At 42.3% G+C, this 18,635-nt stretch overlaps 1 protein-coding gene across 4 annotated transcripts in view; it reads right to left on the reverse strand.

The window, feature by feature from the left end:
* Window positions 1-18,635, reverse strand: part of nlk2 (nemo-like kinase, type 2) — a 205,841-nt gene that overhangs the window by 61,015 nt on the left and 126,191 nt on the right. For all 4 annotated transcript variants that reach the window (XM_033631279.2, XM_033631277.2, XM_078166837.1 and 1 more), the window contains exon 3: window positions 1,116-1,171. In XM_033631279.2, the coding sequence (XP_033487170.1) occupies window positions 1,116-1,171 (56 nt within the window). The remainder of the gene's footprint in view (window positions 1-1,115; window positions 1,172-18,635) is intronic.

The following is an 18,635-nucleotide window of genomic DNA, read 5'->3' on the forward strand; positions in this document are numbered from 1 at the left end:
CTGCCCCACCGATCAATCCCTTTAATGGGAAAATGTGCTGCAACAGAAGATCACCTGGCCCAACATATGAAAGCAGACTTCCATCGCACCAGATTTTTAGTCCAAGCTATTTATGTCCTGCCAAGTCCTGCAAACCTCCACACCTGGGCGAGGGTGTCTGATTTGTTGAAAGACCCAAAATACCCAATGACCTCAGGTCAAATCACTGATGATGTGTCCCAGCACATCCGTAGGATGTATCTTTCATCTTCATATCGTCAAGAAGAACGTCATTGCAAAAATACCCTGAAATATTGTGATATTATTTTAGGGCCATATCGCCCACCGGGGGGGGGGATTTGGGATGCCACAGTTTATTACACACTACTAAAGCAGCTCCTCTTTTTGGAACAATCACAGAGTCGCTAATAATTTCACTTTCAGCCAACCATGATGTGGGTAACAGTATGACCACTAGGTGCTACAGAGCACTGTTCGCCAAAACTTCCAGTCACAGCTGTCGCTCTATTTAACTCCTAACAGTCACAGAGTGGCAGGACAAACAAAACTTGCACACTTGTATATTGTATATTCTTTTATATTTGATGTATATTTGTATATTTTTTGTATATCATCTACCGGAGTAAAATTCCTTGTATGTACACACGTACTTGGCAAATACAGCTGATTCTGATTCTGAAATATCGCAAATATCAGGATATGAATTTTTCATATACTAAAAAATTTACTGGTTTAATGCATTTTGGCGGCTCATATTACACACTCCAATTTAAGCAGAGACTACAAGACCAATCATGAGCATCTGCTATCATAAAAGTCACTCATATTTAACTACTTGATACGTGGACCCTGAGTTTTGCAACATTTTGTGTGTGACTTATTATCTGCTTTAGTGCTCCAAAAAGTAGGAGAAGCTTTAGTCCAATAAAAGCTGTAACCAGCTCAAAGAATTACAGCTCAAAGAATTATTTTAGAATGTTGCCGAGGCACGACAGAGCCATTTCATTACCTGAAAATAATCTGTGCAGTCTGGCCAAAGGTGTTGAATGTCTGTAAAACATATAAATACAGGTATCCCTGAAAGCATATTTGAACCAGTGAATGATAAAGGATACATTTCTTCAAAGTAGTCAATGTGTGGAGGCTGCAGTATGTCCAGAGCAGACAGCACCTATGGAGAGAGTTAAAGCAAAGGTATGTTATTAACAGGTTGATACCAGCTGAAAGACAGAGACAGCTGAGGACATCTGTAGTCTATTTTTCAGTAGCCTTGCTATCTAGGCTAGCATTGCTAACTGCTAACTGTGAGAATGTAATCAGTGTCAGTGGAAAAGCTTACTACTAGTGCTGCTAGTGTAGTGGCCTGAGGGACTCTCGTGAAGTGAATCTACTTATTTTTCCTTTGCCAAGGAAGGGCTTGTCTGTAGCTTTTTGATGGGTAGCTTTCATTCACACATTCACAGTTGGTTCAGGATTTAGACCTCATAATACAGGGGTGACAAACATGTGGCCCATGGGCCAGAACCAGTCTGCCAAAGCGTCCAATCTGGCCCACTTTGACTTTGCACACCTAATAATGAGTCACTTGTGGAGGCTAAGAAATGTCAGGAGGAAGTTAAAAACTGAGTAGCCTACTTCGTGTAAAATTCTGCTTCAGATGCTTTTCCACCCTGACCAGAATACAGCTCTCTGAAAAAACAATGAATACTTACTGTGCTCATATTTAAAGATATCAAACATTTTGCAAAATATTCTCAGTTTGCTTCAGCTTCAGTACAAGAGAATCTGTATCAAACTTCTGGTAACACTTTATATGAAGGTACACATTAGGGGTATCACAATGTACCGGTACTGACAATAACTGAGATATTTCAAAATGAAATAATGGTATCATATTAGTAATACATAACAAGTTTGGAAATGAACTCCTTTCGTTTTCCTGCCACTGTGACTGGTGGATTCCAAAACCTCACAGCCAATCAATAGATTACCATTGTTTTTTTGGCTGGTGATTGAAGCAAATCTTGCAGCCACTTGCATATTCTACCAGCATTTGGCTGGTGACTGGTGCTAATTTCCAACCCTGACGTGAAAATATTGTGTAAATAATGCAGGGCCTCTTAAATCACTTCTGTTTCTTTCTGTTCCTTTCTGTTCTCAGTTTGTCTCCCTCCACCAACACCATCTGGTTGCCTTTTCACCATCCATTAAGTCTAACTGTTCTTTTTGTACCATCTTGTACAGATAAGCCCTGTTTCCATCAAGCAGTATGGTAGAGTACGGTTCAGTTCGGTATGCTTTTTTTGTTTGTTTGTTTCCACTGAGAAAAGTTGTGGATAGTACCGATGGAGTCGTTCCTAACCATTACCATTTTTGGTACCCCTTCTGTTGGGGTACTTGGTACACTGATCAAAAGGTACCATACCGAAAATGTTTGGTGGAAACGCGGCTTTAGGGTTCCAGTCTCTCTCTCCACGTCCCTACACTCGCAATTAGCGTCTAATTCATTTACCAGAAAAATGACAAAGGAGACTATTATGGCCACAATAATCATGTAGTGAAAATCTGTTATTTTTCCAGCCCTGTACACACTGTCACCATTAACCAGTGGGTTTTTAACAGGGCATATTAGTAACATATTTGCTCTCTATTAATCATTATAAAGCATTAATCAATGCTTTATTCTGCATGACCATATTTTACAACTATGAAGCCATTAAGTTTTCCCTCAACAACCTCCTAATTACAGCTAAATGATATGAAGTAAGGAAGCTGTTGTACGTGAATCACACTCTTAATACGCTCTAGCCAGTATGGCCCCTATAGGGTGGCAGCACCACAAGAGTAGTCTTTCTCCCTTAATAACACTTAAATAATATGGTCTATTCTTATGTAACAAAACGCCAAACCACGAATTTTAATAGTGTCCAAAAAAGCAAGTCAGAGCATGTTCCCCATTCTTTGTGAGGTCTCATGCTTAAGTGATTCACTATTAGCTAAGATACACTTATTAACCCACACAAGTTTCCAGTTCTAAAGTGTCCTTCTCTTCACTCTTAATGAATCCATTTTAGCACACAACTACTGTAGCTAACAGACCCCCTCAGACCACGTCAGTGATAGGGATGGGCATGAGCACTTGTTTCTATGTGAGTATTTGTTCAATGTATAAAGTACTTGATGCTGCCCCTCCCATGTGTGAACACATTTAGAAATTTTATTTTCTAGATTTTTAATGTATCTTTTTAAATTCTATTCTATTTTATTGTAGAGCTGAATGCAGTGTTTGCCTCACTCAACACCTGCTCGCCCTGCTGTCCCTCTATCTCTCTGTTTATGCCTGGATGCTCAATAAATGAATTTCAAATTGCACTTGTTTTCTGTTGTTGCACATTCCTATCCTCATGTTAAAATGCCCATCCCTAGTTAGAGAGAACTGATTACATGTGTATCGCATACATGACATACGCTTACTGCTAACGTCCTTAACCCTATGCTAGCTTGAATAAAGATAACATCATTTAATCAAGCAGCTTTTCTAGATCTCCAAATGTTATTGGACGAAACTGATCAAATTCTCAAAGTGAAAGGAGTCATTTCGCTCAAATCACTTTATCCACCATTTTACAGACCCTATGATGTAAGCACAAGTTGAACAAACTTGGTTATGATTGGCCTGTGAGTCCAGTCCTGAAAGACGCATTGGAGCGCACTCTCATGTGCACCCTGAGCAAGCAAGAAAAGAGACTTTTAAATCAGTGTTCCTAATTCTGTTTCTAACAAATCCCAGGACCCACAGTTTATTTTTTGATCACCCACTCCCACCCACAGCAAATTTACAAACCACCCACTCCCACGAGAACTGTGTTGGGTTCCGCAGGATCCCAATCCCAAAGCACTCCTCTACTATGCATCTCAATAGACAATCATTCAGAAAGCATGGCAGAAAGTGAGGCAGAATTTGCAAATGAATTTAAGTAATTCTGCTTAAGTTTTGATTAAGATAAAGAGAATAATCCCGCTCATGTTGTTAACATTCTGTACCGATGTAGTCAGATAGAACTGATGTTCCTGTTGAACAGGTGAGGAGCATTTTTAAACATTTAAATCAGAGGAAGGCCACAGGGCCAGAAAACCTCAGTGCACTTATTTGGAAAACATTTGTTGCCTGTGGCCTAACTTTCAGTGTTCTATAGAAAGTCACATCATTCTTGAAATATGGAATACCTCACATGTAATACCTTTTCCAAAGAAGGCATGTCCTAAGGAACTCAGTGATTATTATCCTGTGGCCTTGACTCCAATTGTTATGAAAACCTTAGAAAGAATTGTGATTCAGCAGCTCACTAAATCTGTGGGTGGCAAACTGGACTCTTGTCAGTTTGCATATACGTAAGTATAATCGTAGCACAGGGGATGCAGTTGTAACACTGATACACCTAATATTGAAGCAACTACAGCTCAGGCTCTCTTCTTAGATTTTACATCAGCATTTAACAGAATTCAGCCAGAGCTTTTATTGGGAAAGATGATTCAATCAGAGGTTAATCACACCTGATTCAATGGTACTGTTCATTTCTTACAAATACAGTACAGATAGTTCAAGTTAATCAGATGCCTCTACTGTCTGATGTTATTTGTAGCGTTTGCAGTTTTGAGTTTTTGTTTTTTGTTTTTTTCCTGAAAATAAAGTGAAAAAAGTAAACAGACCTAGATTTGTTTGCAGTGTGTAACCCATCACTTGAGAACAGGGTCTGTTACTGCAGTAGTTGTGTGCTATGATGGATTCACTAAGAGTGAAGAGAAGGCAAGTTTAAAACAGGGAATAAGTGTCAAACTACTAGTGAATCAGTTGTGATTGAGACCTCACTTAAAGTGGGGAACATTTTCTGAGTTAGAAAGAGTTGCTTTTGAGTTAACTGGACACTATTAATAATTGCAGTTTTGTATTTTGTTACACAAAAACAGACCATATTCATAGAGTTATTCAAGGGATACTTTGCTGATTTTCAACCAGCTCTTTATCATAACAGTGCGGGTAGTATGTGTACATAAACTGTGGTAAACTTCTCTCCATCTTACCAGCTCACAGATCTCCCTATCTTTCAGCTCAAATAAGACGGATGCTTGACTACAGACTGCACTTCCACATTTTCAGATGCTTGCCACCATGGACACCAACAATATAGAAGCAGATCTAAAGAGAGTGCCATCTCTCTCTCTCTCTCTCTCTCTCTCTCTCTCTCTCCCTCCCTCTCTATCAGAGCAGAGTCAGGCTGCTGGTGCAGAGCTCAGACAGCTGTATGGAGTGGCGAGGGTAGCAGGTGAGGAAGAGATGGAGTATGACACTGACTCTGACTGTGTTTCTGTGGCAGACTCTCAGTCTCAGAGCTACATACACTGGAGGAGATCAATGAGTTCCTCAATGAAACTTTTGGCAAATCAGTTAAAGTGTTTTGAGTATTTTCCTGATGCAGAGAAGTTCATTAAAAGGTGACTTTGCAGACGGTGGTTGGTGTGGATTTGCTGATCCACAGCAACGAGAAAAATGTTTCTGTCTAAAAAAAAAAAACCTGTAACAACTCTGAGAAAGATGAAAGGCTAGCAGAGGGAAAAATGCAGGCTAAGACTTAAAGAAGCAACAGACAGCATTTTTGCCTATATATATTATTATGAAAATAATGTGGGTTGCACAGGGTAGTAATACACAGTAAAATCAGACTATCAGCGTTTACATAGGTTACTTGGTGGCTTTGCAATCTTTGCAATAAGCTTCTGCCACCGGGGACGAATTTTCGTGGAAAAAATGTGCTTTACGGCAGGAAATGCGTCATGTATTGCCAAACTGGTCGGTCAGCCAATCAGGGACTGGAGCTGGTCCTTATGAGGAACTGGCTGGGGCATGAGATAGTTGAGTCAGGAGCACAATGGCAGACGGACAAAGTTTGGAGATAAGTGAAAAATGGCCTCCCAAAAGAAAATGAGCTGATCTGTCTGAGGAGGCGAGGATGCACAAAAAAGGAGAGTGATAAAAGAAGAGGAAAAACAAGAGTAAACCTCAGTCAGGCGTTCAAGAGATGGAGGGAGCTCCGTGACCAAAGAGGCTTCAACACTGGTGTCCAGCTAGCTTTCTTTCTAATGGATCAGTAAGTAACACGGCTAAATGTTGGCTAGCCGAGAGAGGACTGTACTGTGCTGCACTCTAAAAACTAATTCAGGGGACCTTTAGTCATTACTTAAATATATATATTGTTGTGAAATAAAAAATCAAGTTCAGAAATACTGTTAGAGTTTTGACTTGTAATTGTTATTTTATTGAGCTCGGGTGACACACAAATTATGCCTGTTGATTCAATATACAATCATGACTTGTCTGAGTTTAAAATTATCAGTTAATCAAAAAATAATTTCATTTTAAGTTCTGTTGATGTAAAATACAACTTGATGACGTGTAAACAGCCCACAGTTTCCCTCTCCTGCTCAAGCGGACCAGTCTAGCACGAGCGAGCGTGTTCAAGGCTCATCGAAGCGTTGTGGTGAATGGTAAGTAATTTTATGCTTAATTACACATATTTGCATTCGCTCGGGATTCTGTTGGTGATAGCCTAACGTTACTGTAAGACAAAGCTGCAACATCTCTCCAGATGGCGGGCGAGACGCTCCGGTTAGCTCGCCCCCGCGTTTGTGTGCACCGCAGTCGGGTTGTAACGGACACGGAGCCGCCAAAATCATAGGGCTCTTGTTATGGAGCTTTTAACACTAACGTTACTGTGGTACAGACCATTGTAATTGGTTTAAAATGTTTAAAAGATCGCTAATGTTGTTAGCCACGAGGCTAACGCGAATCGTTAATGGCGCTAGCCGCTTTGCTAACGCAGGCATCTGTAGTGTATGAGTTCTAATATTGAAGCTAGCCAAGCTAAGTTGCTATCACTGCAGTGAGTGCTGTTTGTTAGTGAAGCAGTGATGGCACAGTAGGGCTGTCAATCTTCCCCCCAAATCAGATTCTCTGTGGCCAGGAGTTGTGATTTCTAGCTCTGCTGACACGTTAACGTTAGTAAAGCAAGTTTAAATTCCGCGTTTTTACTGTATAGCAGACGTTGTTGCCGACTGTATCTATACTGATGTTACGTCCCAGTGCATTAAATCAAACGCACCGATCCCCATAGCAACCGCTGTGTTTCGGAAGTAGAAGCGCATGCGCACTCACGTACTGCTGAGTGAACTCTCCGGTCGTTAGATCATAAGCAGTTTCTTTTCCGAGCTGTTCTGTATCATTAAAATTGAACAAAATAACACGAAACACAACTGCTTACTCTCCTGCTGATTTTAATTGGGACATTTTGCAATGAACATAAAGACATTAAACGTGTGGTACACGTTTTGAAGGCTGGGCGCAGAGGAGACCACCGGGCTCTCTCCGAGGGGAGGGGGAGAGAAGCAGGGCAAGAGCCTTGAGGAGGAGAGGGAGATGCCCGGCCAAGGCTCCGTCCAGCATGGACTAAAACACAGCACGGACAGTTCAGAAACAATTCGGAATGAGTTAAAAGGAATTTTTAAACAGACAAAGTAGTTTTCAAGACTGCATATTGCTAGCGGATCTATTTTCTGACCCAGAGTGCGGCTGTGACTGGTTCTGAATGAAGGCTTTATAGCAGGCAGCCGCTCTCCCATCTTCCTGGTACTGCGTACCACCACTGAATCTTTTAGTGGTATACGGTATACCACAATGCAATGCGGTCGTGTTTTGTGAGAGGAGAAGAAGAACTAAACAACCACATGAGTTGGAGGAGCGCGGGACCCCAGGTTTGGTTTATAAATGTAAGTAACGTTAAAGTACCAACATTTACTTTAGTGGCGTTGTTATATATACCCTTTAACAAGTAAGCATTATCAAAATGTGATATTTCTTTGTAGAGGGAAGCCTGTTTATCATTCGTAACTGTTAGCTAATGCTATCGCTAGCCTTCCGCCTCTCAGCGTACGTCAACAGCGCCGCCATCTTGGTAACGTTACGGGGTGAAGTTCAACCGCGGTCCGAGCCATGAAAGATGCCCTGGATGACCTGTCCCAGCTAAAGCTGTCCACGAAAATGTCCCCGATTTTAGCATTTTATGAATGAGAAATGTTGCACGCACCGCATGCACACACACATCACCCGGCAGTGACAGTTCATTTAAATGCTTTGAATGGGAAATATATTAAAAGATGAATGTTACATGTATGTTTAACAGAGAAATATATTATAATTTAAAAAGGGTGCTAAAAAGATAAATACTGATTGGAAAAGCTGTTTTAAAAGTGTAAATAAAATGCCTCATAAAAGTAAGTAATTTCATTTTTCATCTTCTCCTGGTATCCTGGTGTCGTGGACCAAGGGTTCAAGTTGAGACGTGGTCAGCCTCCTGAAGAAAGCCGTGAAGAAGTATGAGGTGAGACAGAAACATTAACACTTTAGTTTAGTAACTCAGTCAGATCTGTAGTAAATAAATCAGTTGTGTTCACACACACCTCCTTGAATCATTTTACTTAATTTATCTCCCTACTTAGGTCTTCAGTGACTTTGCCGTGTGCTTTGCAAGGACAAAAAAACTCTAGCCTTCATCTTCTCCTGGTATCCTGGTGTCGTGGACCAAGGGTTCAAGTTGAGACGTGGTCAGCCTCTCAGGACAAGCTAGACATTACCTTCTCCTTCCCCTGAGGTGAGGAGTGGTCTGAGTCCATCTACAATTAGTGACGAAGACACAGGTGAAACTTACTTAGTCACTGTATTGAAGACTCACAAGTGAAATTGAAAATACTGTCTTGTGTGTGTGTGCGCAGGCATGGCTTTCTGGTGTGATGCAGTGTCCTGGTGTCGTGGATCAAGGGGCTCAAGTTGAGACGTGGTCAGCCTCCCGAAGAAAGTGGGGATCTCCCTACTTAAGTCTTCAGTTACTTTGCCGTGTGCCTTGCAAGGACAAAAACTCCAGCCTTCATCTTCTCCTGGTATCCTGGTGTCGTGGACCAAGGGGTTCAAGTTGAGACGTGGTCAGCCTCCTGAAGTAAGTGTGAACAAGCATGGAGTGAGACAGAAACATCAAATATGGATTGGCCTTGCAAAATCTGTAAATTTGCGACCCCTACTAAAGACGAGTTGTTGAAACATTATAGGTTACGTCATATCCCCGGTGTGCAACCTCTGCCATGTCCTTACCTTGATTGTTTTTGTTCATTTAAATCATGGGGTAGCCTGAAATCACATATATCAAGGAAACACTCAACTCACTCAACAAGAGTGAGAACCTCTGAAATACTCAGTTTCTGTTGCCAGTTCTGTAATGTGGGCACATTCTCCACTGAAAAAGAGTATTTTGAACACCTTCGTCAACATTTGAAAAAGCAAGAAACTGTCACCTGTGTTTTCAAAAATTGCAATTTCAAAACTAATATCTATGGAACCTTTGCTTCGCATAGAAATCGCAAGCATACTCCCCACTCATTAGATGAGTTCAAAGATGACGTGTTAAAGAGGTATGAAAACCCTTCACAAGCAGATCAGTGAAGTGATGGAGTTAATCAGGAGGGTGAACAGTCTGACATTGATGAGATTAGAGATGATGATGTAAGAGTACTGCCAAAGTTGACTGAAAGAAGCTTGGCTCATTTGATGTTGAAATTAGAGCGTTCCTTTCATGTACCCAACCAATGCATTGATGAGCTTGCAGAGGAGTTGCATTTTATTTCTCATTCAGCCTCTGCTCCCATCATGAAAGACATTTTACAGTCTTGCTTGAAGAGACACAACTGTGAAATTGATGAAGCCATTGTGTCTGAAATGGTGAATGACATCTGTGGTGCTAACCCTATTAGCTCTGCCCTCCGTGATGGTGGTCCTCTTTCCTCTGCCTTCAAAAGAAGAAGAAAGTATTTTAATGAACACTTTTCTGTCGTTGAACCGATTGAGTATGTTCTTAGTAGAGAGAGCAGCTTCCAGTATGTCCCCATTCTAAAGTCTTTACTTCAGGTTTTTAGCAGGAAAGATATATAGGACCTGATCTTGAGTGAGGCAGAAGCTTTTACAAAACTAATAAGCTGTTCTCAGGAAGTGACCTTACAATTGCTCTCAATCTCTATGTGGATGACTTTGAGATTTGCAATCCTCTTGGTACATCCAGGAAAAAACACAAAATCACAGCTGTGTATTGGGTGTTAGCTGATGTCCCCTCATTTCTCAGATCTGAACTAAACTCAATCTTCTCAGCAATTCTGTGCAAGGCTGAGGATGTGAAGAGATTTGGTTACAGTGCTGTGTTGGAGCCACTGCTCAAAGATCTTGTGGTTTTAGAGGAGGAAGGACTGTATGTTCCAGCATTGGGCAGAAGAGTCAAAGTCACAGTGTTAGTGTGGTTGCAGACAATCTCGGTGCCCATTCTATGGGGGGATTTGTTGAGAGCTTTTCCAGTTCATACGTCTGCAGATTTTGTCTAGGTGAAAAGTCACAGTTTCAAGATGGTGAAGTGAGAACAGGGGCATTCCCACCCAGAACGAAAGAACAACACACACTGCATATTCAGGCTTTACAGGAGAATGATAGTTTGATGCATGTGTATGGAGTGAAGAGACAGTGTGCACTGACAGCAAAACTGAAATATTTTCATGTTTTGTCTGGGTATCCGCCTGATGTGTTGCATGATCTCTTTGAAGGTATAGTGCCCCTAGAAATAGCACTGTGCCTAAGAGTGTTCATTCAGAACAAATACTTCACTCTTGAAGAGCTGAACAAATGCATCAAAGAGTTCCCCTATAAATGGTCAGACAAAACCAATGCACCACAGCTTGTCCCTGTGAACTTTGCCCAACGGAAAAGTGTGGGCGGCAATGCCCACGAGAACTGGGCTTTGCTGCGACTCTTGCCACTCATGGTTGGATCGAAAATCCCTGAAGGTGACCCAGCATGGGAAGTGCTTCTTGTGCTCAAAGACATTGTTGAGCTTGTTGTAAACCAAGTCCACACAGAGGAGACCGTTTGCTTCCTGGATAGTAAGATATCTGAGCATAAACACAGGTTTCTCATAGTTTTCCCAGAGCAACGCCTCATCCCAAAACACCATTTCCTGGAACATTATCCAGAACTGATCAGGGCTTATGGTCCTCTGGTGTCACTGTGGACAATGCGGTTTGAGGCAAAGCACAGCTTTTTCAAGCGTGTTGTCAGACATACTCATAGCTTTAGAAATATTGTGCTGTCACTCGCCATGAAGCATCAGTTGTTGCTTGCTTATAACCAACATGATTCCAGAGCTGTCAGACCTTTACTACAGGCTACAACACTGTCTACAGTGGATGTTAGTGTGCTGAGAGAGGATATCCAAGAAGCACTGCAGGCTAAGTTTCCTGGTGAGACATGTGTCCAGATAGCCAAAAGTACACTAGTGGAATGATCTTGGCTAATGGTTCCACTGGTGGTCTACCAGATTTTGGGGAGTTGATCCAGATTGTGGTTGTGAAGGGCAGCGTTGGATTCATTGTGAAAAGTCTGACTGCTGGGTCAGTTGAGCATCTGAGGAGCTATGTGCTTGATAAAAACGGTCCTGTGAAAGTCATAGAGCCAGCTGAGCTATCAGACATGTTCCCCTTAATATCTTACATCTTTGGTGGAACAAGCATTATGACTCTTAAGTGCAGCATTTATGTTCCATAGATGGTGCCCATACTTGGTGGAGATTTTCAGATGAAATGATACAAACTCGCATATCACAGTCTTCCTACTGTTTTCAGACTTGGCATAAAGTAAATGTGTTCCTGATTTCCATACCTAGAGGTCAAATATTATATGCTCTTAACATTATTCACCATTTAGCTGTTATTAAAAATTACTGAAACATGTCAAACATTTTGTCTACAGGTTGCATAATGTCACAGCCGGCTCAACTCCGAGTGATCCTTGTGGATCATGATGTCCGTAAAGTTGTACTACCATCTGGAATCCCTGAGACGGTGGATGACCACACAGTCATTCGTGATACATTTTCTATTGCTAGAGACTTCCGTCTTCACTATAAAGATGTTGATTTTGGTGATGAGTTTTTCACCCTTTTTTCTACAACTGACCTCAAGGATAAGGACACAATCAAGGTTGTGTTTCTCCAGGACCAGGAGCCTACAATAACTTTAACCTTAACTGATGTGACCGACACTGATGTGACCAACGTGACTGATCAGCCTTGTGAGGAGCACTATGTTGACGACACCTCATCTGTGTCAACCAATGACACACTGATTCTTTCATCATCTGAAGATAGTCCAGGCCACCGTTCCCAGCGCTGGCCTGCTCAGTTTCCGATTCCCACCTTTTCTGGCCTCACAGAGATCCAAATTCAGTCAGCCAATGAGCGCTTCAAAAAATATGGGACTCTTTTCCCTACAAAAGATTTCATTCCACTACTCCCAGACATCCTTGGAAAACTAGCGGAGGCTATTTATGAGTACACTGCTTATCCATCAAGTCTGCAGATCAGTGAGGTTGCAGAGGCCCTGACTCAAAAGCATCCCTGCCTCAAAGAACCAGGGTCCTTTAATGGGTCCTGTGGATGGGCGCAGCACCTAAAATATAAGATGAACAATTTCAGAAGCAAACTTCGAGGTCTCGGCTGCCCTGAAGTTGAAGTGAACTCACTCAAGAGGAAAACAACACATGACCAGTATCCGGCAAAGAATGTGAAAAAACCAAAGAAGGCTGAGGTGAACTACCTACCCCCTCATGCTCAAGGTGAAACTACTGCAAGTTTGGAAAAAGAGAGAGTCGAGCTCCTAAGTGAAGTGATGAAAAGGGACAACTCCAAGGTGGTAGCTCAGAAAATGGCCAAGACGTTCAGCCTTCGTCGGGAGGAAATAGTGAAAGAGGCCCCTGCCATCAGTGACTTCATGAAGCGCTGGCCTGCACTTTTTAGTGAGGCACAGGTGAGATTATAAAATGTTTATTAAACCAGTATTTTTGTGCTGTGGATTGATACATTGTGGATACATGTCCACGTCCATTTCTGCATTTATTTATTTATACTTATGTCACTTGTGGTCCTTCATACTGGTGTGCCCTGCAGATAAGTGAAGAATTCAAGAGGATAACAACAGTCAGCGTTGAATCGACCTTTCTGGCCAAGCTTGACCAATGCACCCCGAAACTGATGGCCTTGACCCAATCAAAAGGAGGAGCTGCAGGCCTGGAGATAAGGCACATTAAGGACATGCTTCTTGAGGTATAATGACTAACTTTATTATGAATAGACCTTTATTTTAATCTGCCTCACTGTTTTCATGTCAAATGTCAAAATGGCTGCTATGAACAAGGTCTATTGTATACTAACACTCATTTTTTTTCAAATTGTCATTATTTGGGTTACACTTGCATCTGATTTTTATTGAACACCTGATCTATTTTTTCCATGAATCAGGACAACACAGTTGAAAAGCGCAGAGAAATTGCCATTCGCTGCCTCATAGTCTATCTTGGAGAGAAGGAGGAGGACCTTTTCAAACAGTACCGCGTAAGTAATTGAGTACGCTTTTAATTTTTAATTTTGTTTGAACTGCATGTCTCTGTAGCCTTCCCGCGTGGAGATATGGCCGTTTCAATCCCGTGCACCAGCCTCCTGTGGGCTAGGCGTGTAAGTACATGGTCACCCTGCATTCCCTTATGCACGTCACCCTGAAGAGCTTGAGCTATGTATTTTATACATCCTAACACCTTTTAATTTCTTCTACAAGGATGTGGAGGAGCTCGACGCAGACCTTGCAATGCAAGTGATGAAGATTGCCATCATTAGTGATGGGCGTGCAACCATCGTAGTCAAGGGAACCAAGATCCTGCAGGGGATTGATGTCTCCAGATCCTGTGCTTTGCTGATGGGAGTAATCTATGCTCTTAACCTTAGCTATCCGAAGCGCTTGAAATTTACCTTTGAGGTATTCCAGAAGCTATGTCTTGAGCTCGATGGACAAAAAGCCAGCTCTAAAGTAATGAATCTCAAGTACGGTATTTTCTAGAGCAGACCCTGATCGACCTTGCGTGAGGGAGAGGCTCACATCACACACACACACACACACACACACACACACACACACACACCCACACACACACACACAACTCGCTTGTTCTTTTTTTCTGAGACAGTATGAATACCTACTGAGTGAAAACCAAATCAGTGTAATCAGAATTGAAAAGGATGGCCTCTGTTCTCTGAGGATGTTGGTGTATTTTGAACTTTATATGCAGTGCCTCTTTTGCTGGATATTTTTACTGGAGTTAATCAGGAGGGTGAGCAGTCTGATATTGATGAGATAAGAGATGATGTGAGTACTGCCAAAGATGATTGAAAGAAGCTCATTTGATGTTGAAATTTGTGCCTTTAATGTACAGCCATCTGTCATCTTTTGTTTTGAATCATTTTCATGTGTACAAGTCAAAGGATGGTGATTCATGCACTGGGTTTTACTTAATTTTATAACACTGTTCCTCCTCATAAGCTTCTGAGTTCATGTTTTGTGTCTTAGGAGAATATAGCCTACAAATGCTGGCAGTTTAAGGTGTCAGACGGTAGGATGAGTAAAGCCCAGCCACAGGCAGGGTTAAGAAGGTAGTTGAAGATTTAGAAAAGGAAATCGGGTCTTTGTAGAACAGTTTATTCATTCACAATTTCACACACAGCCAGAGGCTTCAGCAGAAAAAAATGGAATTATGCTCATTTCAACACGAGAGGGCTACAGGGGCTTTTGTCAGGTCACATTTCATCAGTATCAGAGACATGGATGCACCCACATCCTTCTTCTTTAAATTGGAGAGGTCCGTCTCTCAGGCCAAACAGATGGTCTGTCCCCACCTTCCTGATGATACTGTGACTACAGACCCAGTCCAAATGAGGCAGCATGCTGTGGAGTTTTACAGCACCTTCTTTGGGTTTGAGGACTGTAGCAGTGACTGTGTGGACGAGCTGCTGCAGGGCCTTCCTAAGCTGGGCTCCAGTGGCAGGGCTGCCCTTAATGCTGACATCTCTCTGGAGGAGTTTACTGCTGTGGGTCACATGGCTCCTGGTAGAGCTCCTGGACTGGATGGGCTGCCCGTGGACTTTTACCAGCATTTCTGGAGGTGTCTGGGTGCTGACCTGTGGCAGGTGGTGCAGGGGTGCTCTCAGACGGGACTGTCACCTGCTTCCTGTCACCATGCAGTCCTCTCACTTGTGCCAAAAAAGGGAGATTTGGCTCTTCTTAAGAACTTGAGATCAGTGGCTCTGCTGTGTGCAGACTATAAACTCCTCTCCAAAGTGCCTTCAAACAGGCACAAAAACTTGTATTTTTTTTCTATGGATTTATTAACATTATTTCCAGGGACCAGTCATATTGTGTACCGGACAGATCCATCATGGACAATGTATTTCCCATGAGGGACTTGGTATTTGATGTTTGCAAGCTGTACAATATTGATGTTTGGGTCATTTCATTAGATCAAGAAAAAGCTTTTGACAGAGTTGACCATATTTTTCCTTTTTCCACCTTGAGAGCTTTTGGTTTTGGAGAGGGTTTTATGTTTTGTTGAGGTTGTTCTATAAGGACGCCTTTTGTTTGGTGAAGGTGGGTAGTGGGCCGAGCTGTCCAGTTCAGGTTCAGAGAGGCATTAGGCAGGGGTGTCCTCTCTCTGGATTGCTGTACTCCTTAGCCATTGAACCACTGTTAAGCAGGTTGTGTTCTAAGCTGTAGCTCTAGCTATCCTACCAGGTTTGCCACAGTGCCCCTCACTGGTGTTATCTGCCTATGCGGATAACATCAATGTTTTTGTGAGAGACCAGAGGGATGTGGCTCTCCTGGTTGGCAGTTTAGAGTTTTAAGATCTGGCATCTTCAGCAAAGGTAAACTGGGGGAAGAGTGAGGGTTTGCTGGTTGGTCAAGGCAGCACTGGGTGCGTTCATCGGTGCTATACCTGCTGGTGCAGGAGGGAGGACAGGGCCTGGTGGACATCACATCCCGTATCGCAGCATTCAGACTGCAGACAGCTCAAAAACTGTTGTACAACTTCGGCCTGCCTTGGATGGATACTGCCTGTCTGCTGCTGAGGAGAGCTGGATGCTTAGGACTGGACAAACACCTCTTCCTGCTCCAGCCCCAGTCTTACCTAGCCTGGTGAAACCATCCTAATCTCGCAAGCTCATATTCTATTTCACTCCGCAGATCAGTCTGGCCATGCAATCACAAAGGTGCATTCTGGCATCGGTTAAAGCTTAGTGGGCCAATCACAACCGTTTATTACTTTGAGATGGGCATGCCATTAGAATAGGAGGGACAAGGAGCGGAGTGAATGCATTTCGTAAACAACCAACATGGCTACTGATTTTGAATCTGCGATGGTAAATGTGTTGAACAAACTGGAATGTATATTTTCTTTAAAAGCAGAAGAAACGGCTGCACTGAAAGCTTTTATTGAAAAAAACGATGTGTTTGTCCTCCTTCCTATGGGGTTTGGTAAAGATTTAATTTACCAACTGGCTCCGTTGAACGGGAAAAAGATGGGATTCAGTGAAAACCCAGTGGCTATTGTTGTTTATCCACTAGTTGCTCTCATGGAGGAGCAGGTCAGGGAAGGGTCCAAGCTGGGAATCACAGCCATGCAACTCGAAGTCCACAGTGAGGAGGAAATCCGCAAAGACAGCAACACTCTTTCCCAGACATCATCACAGCTCATCTCCACTGCAGCTTGCTGGTCTGTTTACAGTGGCGTTGTGCGAGCCTACGTCACACGTTTCATTTACTCTGATTGGTTTTCCGTCTTTCCAATTGCGTGAAGGGGCACTTTGAGTGACAGCCATTGATACCGCCCCTCGGGAATAGAGGAAATGTACACTCCGTGTCCAGACCCATTCGCGTTTTGCGAATTGGGTCTGGCAACGCCACGCTAGGTCTTCTCATTCCACCGAAAGGCTGTGGGGACACCTGGTGTGTGGCTCTTTGAGGAGCTCCTCTTTGGAACCAGTTTCATTTCCTCTCAGGTCCTGTCATCTGTTAGCCTGAGATCCAGACAGAGAGACCGGCATAGTGAAGCTGGGTCACCTAATGAAGAGGTCCATCCCTCATCTGACTGAGCTGCTTAACATACGCTCCAACAGACTGTTGCTCAGGCTGGCGCAGGCTGTTCATTCAGGACAAGAGATCCATTTTAAAATTCTCTCTCTCTCTCTCTCTCTCTCACTCTCACTCACACAATCACACACTCTCACTCACACTCTCACTCTCACTCACTCAATTTCAGAGACGTTTATTGGAGTTTATAAGAAGATAGCAAAGAAGGAGACAAAAAAAGAAAATAATAATAATAATAATAATTACAGATAAAACAGAATACACTCTGATCGAGTTGAGGGGGGATGAGGGGGGATGGCATCCCCCTTGAAATAAAAACGGTCAAAATCATCCCCCTTCTAAAACTGCCATCCCCCCTTTCCATCCTTTGTGTCATTTTTTGAATGAATGTGGTATTACTGCTATTTCAACATTTACTTTTACCTTTGGTTTCACGCATATCGAGTAAAATACTGTGGACGAGGGCATGCACGCAAAGATATTTTTATATCGTATCTCAGCGAGCTGCACCGTGGATGTTATGCCTGTGCCCTATAGAGGGCACCCGAACAAATAGTGCATAGTGCATCCAAATTCACACTTGTTCTTCTGTATGGATTTTCTCAGCAACTGTGCGTCGTAGCGAGAAGCCACTCATATCACATGAAACAGCGGAACCATAGCTTTCCGACAAGACCAAGACCTAGACTACCACCACTTGTCGGTAGCCCAATGTTTTCACAGTGAAAAAAATGATAAAATTACACTAAAATGATGTATAACAAAGCTTTCATACAGCTTTGCACACACATTACTCTTGGATGGATTACTCGCGAATGCAGGGTAGCACAGAAATACCACACATATGACATGGAAGTGCAGGACCAGAGCTTTCCAGTGATACCACACACATCATTGTGCTGTGATCCCATCACGCTATAAATCCAGATCAAATGTCTACAAAATAAAAACCTGACGAATTTCTTTACAATCCATTATACAGATCTTGTTATCAGTCACTTCATATAGAGAGGAATAATATTATTACTATTTTTCTATTATCTTAGATGTAAATATTGCATGTTTCTTTCAGGTAAAACACATTTTTGACTTGTGAATGAGTCAATGGAATTTCTTGCAATAATGAAAAATACTGGTGATCATGTCCGCCTGGCACAAACCACGTTTTGAACAACTATGAAGTGACAGAATGTCCCACCATCATGGTTCTTATATTGCCAGATTTCAGAGAGTCTCCCCTCTTCATATATGGCAGAATATGTCTACTTCCAACTTGCTATGGTGAGATACATGTAAAAATGTAAGAATTTACTAACACAGATTTGTTTTTTTTTCATTGATATAAAAATGAATATACAGAAAGACAAAACAGGAGAATTAAATGCGGACTGTTAAATATCAGGTCTCTATCGTCTAAAGCAGTGTTAGTAAACGAATTAATATCAGATAATCATGTTGATTTCAGTCTCACTGAAACCTGACTGTGTCAAGATGAATATGTTAGTCTTAATGAGTCCACTCTCCCAGTC

This window comes from Epinephelus lanceolatus, chromosome 4, assembly GCF_041903045.1.
Source record: "Epinephelus lanceolatus isolate andai-2023 chromosome 4, ASM4190304v1, whole genome shotgun sequence".
Classification (NCBI taxonomy): Eukaryota; Metazoa; Chordata; class Actinopteri; order Perciformes; family Serranidae; genus Epinephelus; species Epinephelus lanceolatus.